The following is a 17,058-nucleotide window of genomic DNA, read 5'->3' as shown; positions in this document are numbered from 1 at the left end:
TTTGACAATTAAAAAATGTATTATTATTATTATAGTATTCAAATGTATCTTAATAAATACAGTGTTGTTTAATACACAGGTTACGTAACCAATTCAACCAAATCCACAGCTCTGATCATTACAATTCTCACTTGTTTATTTAAACTGTTTTTGAAAATGAACCACATCCCTCTCAACTCCCTCAGTAACAGTGACGTGAACAACTCCCATAATGCTTTGCCGCCCAGCCAACCAATCTCATCGGGCGATCACCTTTGAAATGGCAACAAAGCTGTAGAATTGAAGAAATACAGGATTATAGCGACCAATCAGTTTTCACTAAATATGGCAGTGTGAAGAAAGGCATCATGGGAGTTCACTGTGGCGCCATAAGTGATGCGGTTCTGTGGTCTTTGGAGCTGGACCAGTGCTCACTCTCCTCCTCCTCTGCAGCGAGCGCATCGGCATGCGTCAGTCGCAGGTGGACAAACTCTACGCCGGCCTGAAGGATTTGTCGGAGGAACGTCGCGGGAAGTTGGACGAACGCTTCCGCCTCTTCCAGCTGAACCGAGAGGTGGACGACCTGGAGCAGTGGATCGCGGAGAGGGAGGTGGTGGCCGGTTCTCACGAGCTGGGCCAGGACTACGAGCACGTCACCGTGAGTACAGGAGTCCTTGTTGTTCGTGTGGATGATGAAGTTTTCTGAACTAAACTTTGAACGACATCTCTTAGAAATTTTATCCGATTTGAACCATTCAAATTTTTATCAATATTCTGCTCGTTCCTAAAATGCGGGATATGTTCCATCTTTCTTTTATCTTTTCAACCCTTTCTTCTATTCCTATTTTTCTACCCTTTTTTTCTCCATTCACTTGAATGATAAAACTCTTCAACTCTTGTTTCAACTCCTTCTTTGACCTTCAGGTACTTTCATGTACTCACACCTCGAAACTTCTTTTAACTTTAAAAACACTTGTCTATTAAATACTACATCTACGTTTAGTACAAATTCTACCAATACTACTTGTACTACTTATACTTTTACTACTTTTTATTCTACTAATTCTACTACTACTTTTACTTGAACTTATACTACTACTTCTACTAAGACTTACACTACTAATACTACTACTATTAATTCTACTTATACTAGTACTTTTACTAGTTATTATTCTACTACTACTTGTACTTCTACTACTGATTCTACTACAACTTCCGCTACATATACTTATATTTTACTACTTATTCTACTTCTACTACGAATTCTGATGCTTTTACTTATTATATTTTTAATACTAATTATACTTTTACTTCTAATTATAGTTATACTTTTACTTCTAATTATGTTACTACATCTACTACTTCTACTAATTCTACTACTAATTCTACTTGTTACTGTAGTTCTAATTCTTGTACTCCCACTAATACTTATTCTACTCCCACTACTACTACTACTACTTCTATTACAAATTCTACTACTTTTCTTCTTCTTCTCAACCTTTGTCACTTTATTTAAACGTTTTCACATCAGTCTTTCTCAGTCATTCCATCATTTTAACTGTTTCCACACATTTTTACTTTGAGTACTAGTAAAATACTTTCAAGTATTTCAGCAGATTCAACATTCACATTTTCACTGCAATGTTCTAGTGTATCTTTATACTCTTCATATGGTTCCTGACGATACTCACCACTAGTCTGTTCACGATATGATTGAAACGATGAAACTTCCAGATGCTGCAGGAGCGCTTCAGAGAGTTCGCCCGCGACACCGGCAACATCGGTCAGGAGCGCGTGGACGGCGTGAACCGTCTGGCGGACGAGCTGATCAACGCCGGCCACGGCGACGCCGCCACCATCGCGGAGTGGAAGGACGGCCTGAACGAGGCGTGGGCCGACCTGCTGGAGCTCATCGACACGCGGACGCAGATCCTCGCCGCCTCCTACGAGCTCCACAAGTTCTACCACGACGCCAAGGAGATCCTCAACCGCATCCTGGACAAACACAAGAAGCTCCCGGAGGAGCTGGGCCGGGACCAGAACACGGTGGAGACCCTGCAGAGGATGCACACCACCTTCGAGCACGACATCCAGGCGCTGGGGACGCAGGTGCGTCGGCCTCGTCCGTCGTTGGCCGTCCGTGTCGGACTCACACCTGCTCGTGTCTCCTCAGGTGCGGCAGCTGCAGGAAGACGCCGTTCGCCTCCAGTCGGCTTACGCCGGCGACAAGGCCGACGACATCCAGAAGAGAGAAGGCGAGGTGAGTCTGGATCAGCGGCAACACATGTCACCCTTACAAGGGTCTTCAGTTCGAGGGGAAGTCACTTTAAATACATTGAAATAATGCGCTCGGGAAAAGGCAGGTTTGATAAATCGGAGGTTTTATCCGTGTGGGTTAATAAAGCAAAAATAAAAACGTCTCTGACGTCATGAAAACAAACGTTAAGTGGCTGAAAACACACTTGATAATGACATGTCAGAAAATCATCAAAATAAAACGCATTTCCCAACCATTTAATCAACGCGGCGTAAATGATGTTCATTATTTATTCTTTTATGAGTCCAGTAGTTTCTGGTCCAGTGTCGTGAATCAAACCCTCCTGAGTGACGGTGCAGAAATTCATGTTTTTATACATGAAGAATTAATATATAATCCACTAAAATTCATCAACAAGTATAAATACATCTAGCTAGAGCTTGCGGCTCTGAAAACGATATAAATTGAGCATCAAATAAGGAATAAAACTATTTTGTAATGAATTTTTCAAACAAGGTATTTTTCAAATGAAGGAAAAAGAATAAACTAGTTTCAATAAGTTAAACAAAAGTGTTGCATTCAATGTCATCACTACTAACTTCTTTTTTTCTGAGTTTGCCTGATTTATACATTTGTTTTCGCACAAAAGTGCAGCAACGTCTTAGTTTTCTTTATTTTATTTTTTGTTATTAAGACCATCTCGCCCTTTTTTAAGTGTGTTTTTTAACGTAACAGTAGGTGGATTTATTTGAGCAAACTTGCTTCTACATCCAGCGAATACAAGTCATGAGTCATGACGATGGTGTGTTTTGATGTTTCCCTGCATCTGTCCACAGAAGAGAAAGGGCGAGGTGAGACTCTCCAGCTTCAGCTTCGCTTCACTTTGGCTGCGGCTCAGACTTTTTTTTGAAAAAAAAACGACTAAAATGCTGATTCGATGGAGACATTTTAGCTCCGGCGAGGAGGAGGCGTCGTCTCCGCCCAACGACCGACTCGCGGCGTTTGTTTCCGAGTCTCCTCTGACGCCCGCGTGGGTGTTTTTTTTTTAACGTCTTCATCCAAACACACCTGCGAGCCAGAGGAGGAGAAAACAAACGCTTCGAGTCGCTTGTTTCCAGAGTCGTGTTTGTTTGGAAAAGTCACTTTTTGAGAAGATGCTTTTTTCAATCATTTGGCTGTTAGCATTTTTTGTAGCCGCTACTTAGCTTTGGACGCGCTTGCAGCTCCGAGGTTAGGCTTTAATGGTAAATAGCGGTGTTTCTGAGAGAGCATGTAGCTTTTGAAACGTTTACCTGAGCCACTAATGTTTGCATTCATCAAATAAAAAAGGAATATTAAAAAAAAGTAAACAGAGTATATAGATATAGAGTCTACATCTAACCGTTAGCGTTAGCATGCTAGCAACTGTAGCTACAACCATGTTGTAAACAAACAGAAAATGGAAATTAACCAGAGAATAATGATACAAATCAACTAAAAAAAAAAACACATTTGTCGAGAGATTGTGCAGATGCCTCGCTAATATATGAAGACGTCGAACTGTACGTGGTTTAAATATTTTTCTATCCAGTTAAAAATGGACATAAGATAGGATTGAGGTTCATAGGTTTTTCTTCAGGTACTTGTACTGATCCTGAGCTATTTTATAGTTTATTTTTCAAAAGTGTACCATCTTTATAACATGTAGTTGATATTTATGTTTAAAAAAAGGGTCACAAAGTGAACAAAAATACTTTTTAGTTTATTAAACCGTTTTGCTGCCTAATTGATCTCAATAATCATAATAAGAAGAAGAAATGTGCCATATATGAAACATAACAAACACTAGATTAGGACTTTTATTATAAATGTAAGTAATTGTCATATCTTCATCCAACAAAAAGTAGTTCCCGGTGCACATGTTGTCGGTGTGTGTGAAGCATGTCGGTGTGTGTTCCTCCTCAGGTGCTGGAGTCCTGGAAGAACCTGCTGGAGGCGGTGGAGGGTCGTCGGGTCAAGCTGCTGGACACCGGAGACAAGTTCCGCTTCTTCAGCATGGTGCGCGACCTGATGCTGTGGATGGAGGACGTCATCCGCCTGATCGAGGCGCAGGAGAAGCCGCGGTAAACATGACACGCATGGAAGTCAGAACTGTGGAAGTATATGTCGGTGTCATCAGAATATTGATGGTTGAATTGAACATTTAAGACGTTGAAACTTTGAAGTCTTGATGTATTTTAAGCATTTTTTCTTCAATTGTTAAAAATATTTAATTTTTCCTTTTAAAAATTAATTAAATTTAAAAAGTAATATTTTGTTTACACAGTTAGTTTAGTTTAATATCTGAATTCCAATAATAGAAAAAAACAATTTCTAAATTCAATATATTTTTAGTTTGTAGCCTTTTAAATTCAATACAATCTATAACATGTTGGAATCTTAGTGCCATATTACCATATATTTAATATTTATATTTGTAAAGATGTTTCTCAGACCAGGGTCACAAAGCGCTTGAACAATCAAAACAATACACAGTTAAAATACATACTTTAAAAGGTCAAGACAACACAGTGACAAAAACGGCAGCAACAAGAAAGTTAAGAAAAAATAAGAACCAGAATTTTAAAATGATCCTGAAAGAAACTGGCAGCCAGTGAAGAGTTTGAAGGAGAAATGTGAGTTCTTCTACTAGAGCGGCTCAGAATTCTGGCTGCAGAGTTTAGTATCAACTGTAGGTGAGACACATCCTTCTTTGCAAATGGATAAAATCTTACCGTTGTATTGTAGAATCCTTAATGATGAATTGACGCACCAGTGCTTTTACGTCGTCACGTGATCGTCTGTGTGTCGCACGATTGGCTGTAACTTCGATCGATTAGCTCATGTCTGGTGATTCTGTTTGAACAACATTTTTATATTGAATTTAAAAGTGTTCGAATTTAAATAATATTGAATTGAATGTTGTTCATTTTTTGAAGTAGTTTATACAACTCTGAGTCATAAAATCAACATTTTAATATAGAAATGATTTAATTTAATTATTTAAAACCATAAACAATGCTTAAAACGACTCTTAAAAAAGTATCTACATTTGAAATGTTAACCATTAAACCTCTGACGCTGATTTACTTCCAAAGACGATCTTTTGGAACCAACCTCGTCCAGAGATTAAAACATTGATTTGTGTTCGACAGCGACGTGTCGTCCGTGGAGCTGCTGATGAACAACCATCAGGGCATCAAGGCCGAGATCGACGCTCGCAACGACAGCTTCACGTCCTGCATCGAGCTGGGAAAGGCTCTGCTGGCCAGGAAGCACTACGCTGCCGAGGAGGTCAGTGTTCCACCATGATCGCTTTTACGCTCGGATTCTTGTCTTATTTTCAACCACTGTCGACGCTCGCAGATATACCCACTAGTCGGGATCCACGATATGAAAAGAAATCTATCACAATATGAATTTTTGTTTACATTTTGTAGCCGCTACTTAGCTTTGGACGCGCTTGCAGCTCCGAGGTTAGACTTTAATGGTAAATAGCGGTGTTTTTGAGAGAGCATGTAGCTTTTGAAACATTTATCTGAGCCACTTATGTTTGCATTCATCAAATAAAAAAGGAATATTAAAAGGTAAACAGAGTATACAGTGTTTATAGAGTCTACATCTAACCGTTAGCATGCTAGCGTTAGCATGGTACCGTTAGCATGCTTGAAACTGTAGCTACAACCATGCTGTAGACAAACAGAAAAAAGAGAATAACTAGAGATAATGATACAGATCAATTGAAAAAAACATATTTGGTGAGGACTTGTGCAGATGCATCACTAATATATGAAGATGTCGAACTGTAAGTAAGTAATTTTTATTTATATAGCGCTTTTCCAGACCAGGTTCATAAAGCACTTAAACAATCAAAACACTATTCAATAAAGTATATACTTTAAAGATCAAGATAAAGCTGATAAAACACAACAGGAGTTCCAGAAAATCAAGGAAAAGCCTGAACAAATAAAAAGTCTTAAGATATTTCTGTATGTGGTTTAAATATTTTTCTATCTCGTTGAGGTTCATGGGATTCAATTTAATCAGAATAATTTTTCTTCAGGAACTTGTTGATACTGTGTGACATGAGGTTCTTTTAAAGTGTATTTTTTAAAAGCGTGCGATATATTCAACATATTTGACGCTCGCAGATCAAAGAAAAGTTGCTTCAGTTGACGGACAAGAGGAAAGACATGATCGACAAGTGGGAGGATCGATGGGAGTGGCTGAGACTGGGTGAGGCTTCAGTTCTTGACTTGACATTTTGACCCCGTGACCCGCTAACGTGACCCCCCTCTGGCGTTCGCAGTGCTGGAGGTGCACCAGTTCTCCAGGGACGCGGGCGTGGCCGAGGCCTGGCTGCTGGGTCAGGAGCCCTACCTGTCCAGCAGGGAGATGGGTCAGAGCGTGGACGAGGTGGAGAAGCTCATCAAGCGCCACGAGGCCTTCGAGAAGTCGGCCGCCACCTGGGAGGAGCGCTTCGCCGCGCTGGAGAGGTTGACCACGGTGAGGCGCCGGAGAGCACAGGTGGAGCTCTGGGTAGAAGAAGCTCTGAACCTGTGTGTGTGTTTAGATGGAGTTATTGGAAGTGAGAAGAAGGCAAGAGGAGGAAGAGAGGAGGAAACTACCACCACCGGCAGAAGCTGCAGAAGCTCAGAACAGGCGAGTGAACGAACGTCTTTTGTGTGAAATATTTAAATGATGTGTTGAAGTGAAGATGTTGCTGATGATTTGAGTCGTTCGAACACAAGAGTAAATAGTTCAAAACATAAATGAAGAGTAAACACAAAAAGAAAATATTCATTACATCGAGAATTGTTGTTTTTAAAAAATATATTTTTACTTGAAACAGAGTCAAAATACTATGGAAGTATATACTGTAGGTTCGATGTAAATATTGAATAGTGGAATTTAACATTTCAAATGTTTAAACAATATTCTTATTGAAATGTTTATTTTCCTTAGGATTTAATTGTTTAATTCAATCCTTTAATATTAAAAATAAAATGGAAAAGAAGGGAGAAGAATACAATAGAAGAACAAATAAATAATAATGAAAGAGGCAATAAAAAAAACATTAATAATGTAAAATAATGAAAACATGAAAGAGGGAGAAAGAAAAATGACAATAAATGAATTAAATAATAAATAAAAATCAAGAGAACAGTAACACAAGAGTAAATAATAATATTTAAGTTATTTGTTTTGATTTGTAGCCTTTTCAATTCTATATAGTAGTTTTTATATCATAAAAATATACATTGTATTGCATTTAAAAGGCTTAAAATAAAAATATATTTTTTGAATTTAATATTTTAGTTTATAATGTTATTCAATTAAAGACCTTTGAATATTTTCCATTTAAAACTACTAAATTAAATCCTTTAGTATTCTGGTGCTGCTGATGCACTTATGTAGTTTTTATGATGTACTTTTGTAGAAAAATATCAATGAAGAAATGTGTAGAAGCATTTAAAAATACATGTATTTTTCATGTTTAATTCAAATCTATTTAAAAACAAAAATAATGGCAGTTGTGTGTGTTGTTTCATGAGCGTGTGTTTGATGAGTGTGTGTTGTGTGTCTGCAGGGAGGGTGAGCCGGTGTCTCAGAATGGCCTGCCGTCCGACCAGGAGTCTCCCAGGGTTAGTTACCGTTCACCCGCCTACCAGCAATACAGCAGCAACCTGCAGAGCCGCAGGGCCGCACCTCAGTGACACACACTTGCATCTACACACACTTGCATCTACACACACACACTTGCATCTACACACACGTGCAACACATGTTTCTGTTTGATGTTGGTCGTTACACGTGTTCCTCGTCAGCGTCTGACACACAAACGAGATGATTTTAGTTTTGATTCTTTCTCTTTGTTTCTTGTATGAAAGTGTGTGTGTGTGTGTGTGAGAGTTGTGAGTGACACACCCCCAGAAAATTTCCCTTTCCTCCCCCTCCCTTATTCTGTCTCTCTCCCCCTCCTCCCCTCAGCTCGACTCTCCTGCCATCACCTCCCCACAGCTGCTCATGCTCCTCCTCGTGTACGTCATCATTTACAAACTCACTCTCTGGAACATGAACACATGACGACGGTCGTCATGGCAACGATCCGTCACCGTGATATAAAACTAGGTTTAGACGTCAAACACGTCGTCGTGTACTTGAGTTTTGAACTGATGTCGACACCATAGTTCTAGAGATTAATATTTATTTAGGTTCATTTAGTTTCACACGCGTGAGCTCAGCGTCTGAGTCTTAAAATAAATAAAAATGGAAAAATGTTCAGTTTGATCATTGGTTTAGTTTATTGTTAGTTGTTGTTGTTTAGTAGTTTAAAATAAGTTATGATCAGTATTGACAAAAATCCATTATTGTATGTTTTTTATTTAGTTTCAAACAAACTAAAAATAATCAAGTGACAGTTATTTTACTCTAAACTATCACAATAATGAGATACTTTAAGTTGTTGTTTAAATAAAAGAAAACTTTAAGAAATGCTAAATTTATAATTTATAATGAGTCATTATCATTAAAATCTTATTAATAATAATCTTATTTATTACATATTTATATAATTGAATATCTAGTGAGCGATTACGTTTGCATATTAAAAATCACATGTTTAAAATGTATTTTTAATTACATTTTTAAAAGATTCTTTAAGATTAAAAAAAAACTTTTAATAAAGATGAATAAAAAGCTCAATAATTACTTTTTTTGCTTTTTATTCAAAAGATATATAGAAAACAAAACAACTTGAAGACCTTTTTTCCTCGTTACCGAAATATTAATTTGAAATAATCATTTACATTCAAAACATTAATTTATTATATTTTGCTGCTAATAAGATGTGGTTTTTCTCACACAATTTATGGTCATTTTTTGACATCAATTAATTATTGTATTTTTTTTTTATTGAGTTTCAAATAAAATACAAATAATTAAATGATTGTTATTTAACTGCAAACGGTCACTATAGTGTGTAAGATCTAATGTGCGTTTAAATTAAAAACACAACACAAAATACAGATTTTAACCTAAACATTCCAGCGTTTGAGGTACAAATGATCGACTCGTTCTCCAAACATAATGTTTCTCTGTTACATTCCATCACTTCCATGGTCACTCCACGTCTTTGTGTGTGTGTGTGTGTGTGTGTGTGTGTGAGAGAGAGAGAGAGAGTGTGTGTCTTTTCTCATGATCCCATTTTGTTCTCATGGTTTTATATTTTCATTCCATCTCATGTTTTTTTTGTCGCATGATGATCCAAACTAACACACACAATAAACCCACAAGAACCAGCACCTGTTGTGTCGTCATGTCTGTCACCATCACACACACTCTTGTCGTCATGTCTGTCACCATCACACACTGTTGTCGTCATCACACACTTGTCGTCATGTCTGTCATCATCACAAAACCTTGTCATCATCACACACTCTTGTCGTCATGTCTGTCACCATCACACAACCTTGTCACCATCACACACTGTTGTCGTCATGTCTGTCACCATCACACAACCTTGTCATCATCACACACTCTTTTCGTCATGTCTGTCACCATCACACACACTCTTGTCTTCATGTCTGTCACCATCACACACACTCTTGTCGTCATGTCTGTCACCATCACACACACTCTTGTCATCATGTCTGTCACCATCACACACACTCTTGTCGTCATGTCTGTCACCATCACACACACTCTTGTCATCATGTCTGTCACCATCACACACACTCTTGTCGTCATGTCTGTCACCATCACACACACTCTTGTCGTCATGTCTGTCACCATCACACACACTCTTGTCGTCATGTCTGTCACCATCACACACACTCTTGTCATCATGTCTGTCATCATCACAAAACCTTGTCATCATCACACACTCTTGTCGTCATGTCTGTCACCATCACACACACTCTTGTCGTCATGTCTGTCACCATCACACACACTCTTGTCATCATGTCTGTCACCATCACACACACTCTTGTCGTCATGTCTGTCACCATCACACACCGTTGTCATCACACACTCTTGTCGTCATGTCTGTCGTCAGCACACACTCTTGTCATCACACACTCTTATCATCACACACTCTTGTCGTTTCGTTGTTGTTTCTCTTCATTGTTTTCATCAAATTTTTACAATCATTTGTTGTTTTTGCATAAAAGTCAATTTTTTGTTTAAATTCCAGAAGCAAAAATGTCTCACTTTTCTAAGAGCGAATCAAATGATACTTTTATGTTATTAAGGTTTTATTTTAGAGTTTAAGAGGCTTTTTTCAAAACACTTTTTCCAAGATAAATACAAAAATACTATATTTTTAATTTGTAATGAGTCCCATTTGAAGTGTTTTTATTTATTATATATTTATAGAAATGTAATATTAAAATAACATTAAGCTTCATCACATTATGTTTTGAATGTATTATTAAATCATAAATTAAATTTGTAAAGGATAGTTTAAGGTAAAGAAAAGCTTTTAAGAAAAATGTGTATTTTCATTTTTTTGCTATTTTTATTTTGTGTATTTTCAACTTAATAGGGTGAGAATTTTTTTTTTTTTCATTACATCATGATACATTTTTGGGCTGTTTATTAAGAGATATTTATATAACCAAAGACCAAAACAAAAACCTGATCATTAATATAAACATCCATTCAAAACATTCACTTGTTCATCAATTTATTATATTTTGCTGTAAATAAATCATCAAAAACATTCAGGGAAACAAGTGTCATCTTACGAATTCCATCAAGAACTGACCAGACACCGGTCGTGACCTCTGACCTTCAGCGCGACCTCCCAACACCTGAGGTCACTCGAGCTTAAACGTCACGTTAAGTTTTCAGTAAACGCTCCAGAAGAGTCCAGCAGCGCCTCTTGAGCTCCAGGACGCTCCGGTCACTGGTCCAGCCTGAGCTCTGGGTAATAGACGTCTGGTCGGGTGTGTGGCGTGACGACCCCCCACCCCCCCATCACCCCCCCATCACCCCCGCACCAGTAATAAGTTACAAGCAATTTTGTTGATAATTGTTTGAGATGTTTTGCTTCGAAGCTACTTCTCTGCTGCGGCTGTTTTTGGTTTGCTGTGACTCTGCATGTCGGCCACTTCTCAGCAGCGCTTTGTTGATCCACACGGTTGCTACGGTGACGACCTATCGGGAACAGGAAGTGCAATAATGTCACGGCGATGACGTTTCAGTCAAATAGTGCAGCATTGATTTTAACACGTAAGCGACCGTATGAGCAGTAAATATTACATATTTATCTTTAAATCTGAGGAAGTTAAAAAAGGTGAGAACAAAGTTCAATTTAATTTCCTCAGACGCCACATTATTTATTCGATAAATACTTTATTCATCCCTCTGGAGATCTGCTCCTGGGAATTAGATTTCCAGTATGCCGTTATTTTCTTTGAGATATGTTCTTCATATTTGCTCTTTGTCATCCTTTGCACCTTTTTCTTTTTATTTACTCTTTGTTCTTTTATTTGCTCTTTGTTCTTTGGATTAATAGATGAAGTTTATTTGTCTGTCTATCCGTTCCCAGCAGACGATAGAAGGTACAGCAAGTTTAAAAAGGACAAGAACAAAGTGCAAGTGAAAATAACTTGGAGCAAAGAGATAATAAAGTGCAAATATAAATAATAAAATGCATAGAGATAACAAAGTGAAAATATAAAGAGTAAAGTGAAAATATAAATAATAAAGTGCATAGGGATAACAATGTGCAAATATAAAGATTAAAGTGCAAATAGAAAACAACGTTCAAATATAAAGAATAAAGTGCAAATGGGTATTGTTTTGATTGTCTAAGCGCTTTGTGACCCTGGTCTCGAAAAGCGCTCTATAAATAAATATTACTTACTTACTTACTTACTTACAAATATAAAGATCATAGATCTATGATTGATCGTTTTTTAGGGACAGTCTATAAAAAGCAGGAACTTTTAAAAAGAGAAGCATGTAATCATGATATTTTTTTTGAAATGATTAATAAAAATAAATACAATTATTTGTACTCGTAGATACTTCAGGACTGAAGGTCGAGTTTGATCTCAGTCATCAATGATTTATTTAATTTCAAGTATTTCTGTCAGATGTTTCTTTTCCATCCTTTCTTCACGTCATGTCTTCACGTGTTATGAGTGAGTTGCAGTGACGTCTAGTGACACCTAGTGGTCTCAGGAATAAAACGTTTCTCCTGATTCTTCTGCACGTCGCTGAAGCTTCTGCATGTTCAAGATCTATGACTCCTGACTCTCTGACTCCTGTCTGACTCATAGATCTGTTGGTGGTTCGACTCCTTCTGACTCGACTCCTTCCCATCCTTACTTGAACTCCTCTGACTCGACTCTGATCCTCCGACTCGTCTCCTCTGACTCGCTCACGAACGACTCCCTCACCTGTGAGTTCACCTGTGAGTTCACCTGTGACTCGTGTTCTCTCTGTCGTTGGCAGGACAACGAGGGCCTGGAGGTGAACGGGGTCTCCGAGCCGAGTCCTGCAGGTTCTCCAGGATCCGCCAGGAAGACCAAAGCCAGTCAGGCGGCGACTCTGCCGGCCAAGACTCAGCTGGACTCGCCCTCGTCTCAACTGGAAGGGTTTCTGCACCGCAAGCATGAGTGGGAGGGTCACAACAAGAAGGCGTCCAGCAGGTCCTTGTCCTCCTGTTTCTCTTTTTTACTCTTTTTTCACTCTTTAATTCTTCATCTCTTTTTATTCATCTTTCTCTTTTTTACTCTTTTTATATTTTTCACTGTCTCTTCATTCCTTTCCCTTTATTATATTTTTCACTCTCACTTCATCTCTTGCTCTTTTTTATTTCTTACTCTCTTTCTCTTTCATCTATTTCTTGAGCTTCTTTTATTTTTTCCCCTTTTTTAACTTGTTCATTTTTTCTCCCTTTTTTTCTTTTTCCTTATTTTTCCATTTCTTAATTTTATTTTATTTTTCTCCTTTTCATTCTTTATATCTTCCTTTTTTTAAATCTAATTTTCCCCCTTTTTTCATTTCATTTTCCCCCTTTTTTTCTTTCTTATTCATTTTTCTCCCTTTTTTCTTTTCATTATGTTTCTATGATTTTTTTCTTTCATTTTTTCTTTTTCACTCTCAGCTTCTTCCTTTTTCATCTATTTCTTTCCATTTTTTCATTTCCCTTTTTTTTAAATATATTTTTTCTCCCTTTTTTGTCTTCCTTATTTCTATTTCTTATTTTTTTTCTATTTCACTCTTTAATTCTTTTTCACACTGTCTCTATCCATGTTTCCCCTTTTATCCTTATTTAATTTTCCCTCCCTTTTATTTCTATTTCTTATTTTTCTCTTTCATTTCTTCATTTTCACTCTCTTTCTTTCTCTCCCTCTCTTCCCTCCTCCTCTCACGTTCTTCTCCTCTCCTCCACAGATCGTGGCATCACGTCTACTGCGTGATCAACCAGCAGGAGATGGGATTCTACAAGGACCAGAAGAGCGCGAGTCAAGGGATCCCGTACCACAGCGAGATCCCGGTCCCTCTGAAGGAGGCCGTGTGTGAGGTGGCGCTCGGATACAAGAAGAAGAAGCACGTCTTCAAGCTCAAGTGAGTTCAGACTCGGTCCAGTAGAAACATTGATGATCCACAACTAGAGGGGTTTTTATTCCTGATACTGTATCGATATTTAAAAAGACAAACAAAACATATATATGTATTTTTTAACCCTTGAAATAAAATAAAATGTTATTCAAAGTTATTTAATGGTTTAAATTTCAATAGTTTGTGTATAAAAGACAATAATTCGACGTTTTATTTTACAATTAACACTCAAATATTCACAGCTTTCATTCATTCGTGTGCTGCAATTAAACCTCCGGCCACTAGTTGGCAACATTCGTCATTTCCTCCTGTTTCAAAGTAACAACAGAAACTGGTGAAATGACAAGAACGAGTGAAAAAGAAGGAAAACAGCAACTTCAATGATGTTTGGACTCATTTTAAAACAAAGTTTAAAGTTAAATTAAACACTGACAGATACTAGATAATACATGTTGATCTAAGTTGTTTGTTTAATGCACTTCTTGTTAGTATAAGTTGATATTTTTGTTAATATTTTGAGAAACACTTTCCTACAAACACTTTCATAGATAAAGTATTTGTACATTTCTTTATTGTAAAAGGCAGAAAAGGTGTTGTTTCTTTGAAAGAAACTATATATCGTTGTTACTACAGTATCTCAATATATCGTATCGTCAAAACATGTATCGTGATACGTATCAACAGATTCTTAACTCAATTAATTCTGATCGTTTTGTAAAATGAATCTCCTGGACGTGATGCTAACATAGACGATGTCTCCTCTGCAGGATCACTGACGGGAACGAGTATCTCTTCCAAGCCAAAGATGATGTGAGTACAAGTACCAGGTTTACTTTGAATTCATGTTCTTTTTAAAATACTTTTATTGTACTTTCATTTATCACTGAGGTTATTCCTCACTATACTGTACTGTAGTTGTTGATCGCACTGATACACATTTAACTTCAACACAACCACACAACTTTTGGGAGAAACCAACCACTTTACTTATGGTACCAACAAAACTGTGAACTCCCATGATGCATTTCTACACACTGTTCTATTGAGTGACGGATTATCTTGTCGCTTCAATACTTAATTTAAAATCTACTCTATGTCCACGTTTCTATGTCAATGGTGAAAGATTACTTTGGATAGTTGACTGGGCGGCAAAGCATTATTTGAGAGAGGGTTGTTAAGGTATACTGTATACAATGATGGGTTTCCAAGTTTAAATAAACGTTTTTCGTTTATAAAACCTACTTAAAAAGTCGACATTTAAATGGTCGGAAGAGTTTTAAGAACAAAACCCACAAAATAAACGACTGTATTATTATTTTTGTCATATATTCTTTTAACTATATTTTACTAATTGAATTCTAAAACGACGAAACCGTGACGTGGTCATAATGTAACGGCTGTTTCTGCTTCTTCACCACCAGGAGGAGATGAACACGTGGATCTCGGCCATCTCCGCCGCCGTGGCGGGCGACAAGCAGGAAGTGACGCCCAGCAGCCACAGCACGCCGGCGCCGGCGGCTCGCGCCCAGACGCTGCCCGCCACCGTCGCCGCGGTGACGGCCGAGTCCAGCCCGGGCAAGCGCGAGAAAGACAAGGAGAAGCGATTCAGTCTGTTCAGCAAGAAGAAGTAGACGCTCCTCCTCTTCCTCCTTCTCTTCCTCCTCCTTCCTCCTCTTTCTTTTCTCCTCCTCCGGTGCTGTTCGGGGCTCGTCCCTCGTTACCAATCAGAATTCTAACGTGGTCGATATAAACTAACACCCCGACTTGGATCAGAACCTCGTCGTCCGATTAACGACATGTGAATATTTAGCGTCTCCCGAAAACAGCTGCTTCCTCTCGAGCGTCGTGAGTCCGGCATGCGAGCTCCGAACCTCTGTGTGCCTGTCGAGCCAAAACACTCCTCTTTTCTATCAGAACCACAGAGTCCAGACCCGAGGTTCTGTCTCCAGGCAGCTGCTTGAGCTTGATTTGGAGGAGTTTCTTTTTCCTACGATTTCCTCTGTTTTTTCCTGTGTTTCCTTCTTCTTCAGCTTCTCTCTCTCCGTCTGTCCGACCCTCAGATCCATCCTCGGTGCTGGCGAGGCCTCGTCCACGAGCCCCAGAACCCGAGAGGACGGACCTTTAGTGCACTGACGTCTACATTTCCCCTTTTTTTTTTTTGCTATTCCCCTCGTCCGGTCCCGAGCTCGGCGCCGTCTGTGTATAACTTGTGTATAACGAATAAAAAAAAACCTGTGTTGAATTTCACTGCGACGACGAAACGGTTCCGACGATAATCCGGCGACGGGATTATTACGAGCGAATGTGTCCAGATGATCCGGTTCGGTTCCCACTCGTTCTCTCGGGTTCGTCGTCGAGATGTTTTCGATGAGTCGTTGGAAGACGTTCGCTGGAATGAAGGCTGCAGATTAACAGTCGCTTCGCTTGTTGGCTTCACGCGTAAGATTCGCTGCGAAGAGCCGACGGGAAAAGACGGATCAGAATCTCGGTTGTTTGGGTCACGGAACCATCCAAAGAAAAAAACTAAAAACTCTTCCCCGTCGGATCTTCTCCTGCAGCGATCCAGATTTCTGCCGCATCCCTTTTTTTTGTTCTTTTTTTTGTTTTTGTTCTTTTTTTTATTTAATCGCTACATTTTCTCCGGGCAAGTGAATCCGTGTCGTGCGCATTCCTCTGTCACTGTAACCATAGTAACCGACATATTGCACAATCGATTAAAAAGCCACGGTGTGGGGGCCGGGGTGGGCTTCTGGGGCGGGGCTTGCTGGGGCGGGGCCGGGGTTGGTAGGTCGAGGTAGTCACGTGATGTGGACCGGGGGTCACTGCTAGTTGGATTCTGCACCTGTAGACTTCTCCCCCCCCCCCTCTGTTACATATGTGCTGAAAGCCATTAAACGCTTTTAAAACTACGTCTGTTTCCTGTTTATGATTGACAGCTGATCAAACAAACCCATTTTTTTTCTTTCATGCTAACAAATGCTAACTAGTTTAGCACTCCGAGGACACATACCTCTGCCAAGCAGCTCTCATACATATCAAAGTTCAATGGAATCGATGCTGAGTTTTTGGCACCTTTAAGATATTTATTAACCCTAAAACAATAACATATTTTCACACAGCAGGTTGTTTTATTTGTTTAAAAATGTCAAAAACGTAGAGGAATGTCTCGGCAGGAAGAAGAAGTGAATGTTGGATGGAATAAAATAATTATTTTAACATCAGATCAT

The 17,058-nt window shown here is 38.7% G+C and overlaps 1 protein-coding gene across 1 annotated transcript in view; it reads left to right on the top strand.

The window, feature by feature from the left end:
* Nucleotides 1-16,738, top strand: part of sptbn1 (spectrin, beta, non-erythrocytic 1) — a 105,808-nt gene extending 89,070 nt beyond the window's left edge. Inside the window, exons 32-44 of the mRNA XM_087801952.1 lie at nucleotides 433-637; nucleotides 1,714-2,088; nucleotides 2,153-2,239; nucleotides 4,181-4,338; nucleotides 5,410-5,548; nucleotides 6,406-6,490; nucleotides 6,564-6,760; nucleotides 6,828-6,916; nucleotides 7,845-7,899; nucleotides 12,719-12,915; nucleotides 13,664-13,837; nucleotides 14,599-14,641; nucleotides 15,253-16,738. Of these exons, the coding sequence (XP_087658078.1) occupies nucleotides 433-637; nucleotides 1,714-2,088; nucleotides 2,153-2,239; nucleotides 4,181-4,338; nucleotides 5,410-5,548; nucleotides 6,406-6,490; nucleotides 6,564-6,760; nucleotides 6,828-6,916; nucleotides 7,845-7,899; nucleotides 12,719-12,915; nucleotides 13,664-13,837; nucleotides 14,599-14,641; nucleotides 15,253-15,462 (2,014 nt within the window). The 3' untranslated portion in view covers nucleotides 15,463-16,738. The remainder of the gene's footprint in view (nucleotides 1-432; nucleotides 638-1,713; nucleotides 2,089-2,152; nucleotides 2,240-4,180; nucleotides 4,339-5,409; nucleotides 5,549-6,405; nucleotides 6,491-6,563; nucleotides 6,761-6,827; nucleotides 6,917-7,844; nucleotides 7,900-12,718; nucleotides 12,916-13,663; nucleotides 13,838-14,598; nucleotides 14,642-15,252) is intronic.
* Nucleotides 16,739-17,058: the final 320 nt, after the last annotated feature.

This window comes from Callionymus lyra, chromosome 11 (assembly GCF_982586985.1).
Source record: "Callionymus lyra chromosome 11, fCalLyr1.hap1.1, whole genome shotgun sequence".
NCBI lineage: Eukaryota > Metazoa > Chordata > Actinopteri > Syngnathiformes > Callionymidae > Callionymus > Callionymus lyra.
The sequence above is the reverse complement of the archived record's forward strand: the minus strand, read 5'-3'. Positions and strand labels throughout refer to the sequence as shown.